Source organism: Anarrhichthys ocellatus, unplaced genomic scaffold (genome assembly GCF_004355925.1).
Source record: "Anarrhichthys ocellatus isolate YVR2014 unplaced genomic scaffold, GSC_Weel_1.0 scaffold8, whole genome shotgun sequence".
Taxonomy (NCBI): Eukaryota; Metazoa; Chordata; class Actinopteri; order Perciformes; family Anarhichadidae; genus Anarrhichthys; species Anarrhichthys ocellatus.
The window spans coordinates 4,563,690-4,566,512 of NW_022280038.1; the positions used below are offsets into that span (position 1 = coordinate 4,563,690).

Consider the following 2,823-nt stretch of genomic DNA (forward strand, 5'->3'; position numbering starts at 1 on the left):
TGTCAGAAGGTTAAATTGGAAAGATGATACTCCCCAATTAATCCCATTGGGACTGGCTCTGTAGCTGTAGATGGCAGTTTGGTTAGACCAGCACCAATACGATACATCATGTCTCTTTCAAAGCAGTCCAAATGAACAGTGGATAATGTCAACTTTATTTCGGCACCACATGTTGCCCATATGATCTCGTGCTTAAGGTTGCTTGAACTTGTGTATTCACACACATGTGCATTCATATCATAAAAGTTCTAAAAATAGTGTCAAATGCTACATTTAGTACAACAAGAGCAGGATGTGATGTTTTTCTCAGCGGCCTCCGAGCACCACCACATCTGCCCTGGTACTTTCTTGTATTTTTTTTGTTTGCTCCTCGTTTTTTCAGCCTATTGCTATTATCATTGCATCTGACTATTATCTGATATGGGGTCTGAAACATGGCTGTAGCCAGGGCAGATCTCTAACTGATGTTTGGTTTGAGGACACATCGGTTAGAGATTGTTACAAGTCCCTGCAATATATAGCATAATAATATAGCACAAGCTTGAATTAAATTGTCCTAATGGAGAAAAAGATGAAGTGCAAGTGAATATTTGTACATAAAGATTAGTAAAAGTACAGATACTATATCCTAAATTAAAGTGTACAAATTGAGTTTTTTGAAGTTGGTTACCACGAAATTGCTTCTACCCTGAGTATGTATTTATGTACACTAAATAGACCTGGATATAAAGAAATACAGGGATATGCTTTGGAAAAAGTTACAGATGTCTTGACTTTGAGAACCTCATCTATGGTGGTGGTCTGAAACTAGAGATGTATTCAGGCAGAACACGAATTAAATCTTAGAGGTGGAGCAAAAGTCAAGACTGAGATGTAAGTGCATGTGAACAGTTGCGAGTTTGCCTTGAGGAGAAGACGCGTCTGCACAAGTTGAAAATGTTCCAATTATTCTGGGGCTTTATGACTCCAATGCATGAACATACGGGAACAAGAAGGCAAACAGAGAGAGTGAGAGACAAGAAAACTACAGAAAGTACAAGTCTGTGTGAAGTTCTGTCACAGGGCTGGGCTGTCTTTTACTAGCTAGTTAAGACAGCATCTAGTCGGCACATGCACGTTAATATTGGCTGTTTGAGACTGCAAAAAAAACAAACATCCAAGTCATCAACTTTTAATAAAGCTAGGAGGAAATTCAAAAAGCTTCCAGAAAAATAAATGTCTTGGATCATCAAATACTTATCATTTGCACTTTTTAAAGTTTGCTGTCATTCCTCACTGACAGACTAGAATCATTTAAAACGTGATGCTCCAGACACAACACAGAAAAGGATGGTCATATGCATGGGCTAAAATAATAAAATACACATGCATATGCAAACAAAAAAAGAGTACTGTAATTGTAATTATCATATATATGCCAACATGTCACATGGACTGAAATGCAGTGTTTTAATGGGAGTGGCTACGTGTGTTTGGGGAGTGGCTCGCGTGTTCACACATTTTGCCTTGTTTATCACTACGACAGGCAGAGCCGAGGGCTGAACTCGAACACACACACTGTGTGTGTACTACATCCACTAATTGCACCATCTGTGGAGTGTTGTTTGGCTTGTTTTACAAACCTCCCAATCGCTGTATTTAGCAGAGGGGCTCGCGCAGCCAGCTAGCTACTTCCTATACTCAAACCTGCTTCACCAACGAGTTTCCTAAGTTGGGAGAAATAAACTTCTGAGAGACACAGCGGAGGACAGGGGACACCTTTCTGAGTACTGGTACTGTTTTTACGCGCGGACTTACTTCGTGGTTATTATTACTACTTTGTTGCAGTTTTCTTTTTTTTCCCCTTCTTTTTCCTGCGTCTGAAGGGGGAGGAAAAGGAGGTGGACCCACGCTCAGTCGCCGGTCTCGTGGCTTCTTTGTATACAGCAGCAGCAGCAGCAGCAGCTGTGTGTAAATGCATGGGCACCCAGCGTCTACTGCCGCTTGACGGACAGCTTATTCGGCTCAGTCCAACCTTCACGTGGGCTTCCTGCGAGATGAAGCGGCCGAACCAGGTGTAGAAGAGGGATATCGAAACTTCACACCGAACCTTTCCCCACCTTCCCTTCCCCTTCCACAGTGTCTCATTCACCCCCCCACAACAAAGCTTGGGTCACTTCCACCGCCTCTCTTTCTCCGTCTCTCTCTCTCTCTCTCTCTATCTGTGCGCTGGGATTGTACACGGCAGAAACAAATTGATCTCGGTTGCAGAGTAGGCTAACGCTACAGCTGCGCGGCTCTCACACACACACACACATACACACACACACACACCATGGATGTAAGATTTTATCCGACTGCTGGTGGGAATTCTATTCCGGGAGAACCAGCGAACCTGGATTTTGCCCACTGTTTGGGCTACTACAACTTCAACAAGGTGAGAATCACCCTCTGTGTTTGTGCTGTTGTCTAGTTTTGTGTTGTGTGACCACGCTGGTGCACCGTAACCCCACCGGGCTGAGGGAATATCCATCCATAATTAACTCGAATTAAAAGTAATCCTATTTTCATTTTCTTAGTTGCTTCCACTTGTTTCCCCCCCCCCCAACTCTGACTAATAATGAGTCGCTAATCATTACCATCTTTATGGAGTTGCTTAATTAGTACCTCCCTCTCCTGCCACAAACTTTGCTGTTGTGAACCAGCAATGGAAATGAGAGCACGCGACAAGTGCACAGCGGCACACAGCGTTACTTTGGTCCAGCTCGGACCGGCCACGCTGCACTGCTGAACTCTCACCAGAGTGATGTGATCCACAGCCACGGGCGCTGTTGGATGGATATA

At 43.7% G+C, this 2,823-nt stretch overlaps 1 protein-coding gene across 1 annotated transcript in view; it reads left to right on the forward strand.

The window, feature by feature from the left end:
* The first annotated feature begins 1,549 nt into the window (after positions 1 to 1,549).
* tox3 (TOX high mobility group box family member 3) overlaps positions 1,550 to 2,823 on the forward strand; it is a 37,769-nt gene continuing 36,495 nt past the window's right edge. The window contains exon 1 of the mRNA XM_031848541.1: positions 1,550 to 2,416. Coding sequence (XP_031704401.1) covers positions 2,315 to 2,416 — 102 coding nt within the window. The 5' untranslated portion in view covers positions 1,550 to 2,314. The remainder of the gene's footprint in view (positions 2,417 to 2,823) is intronic.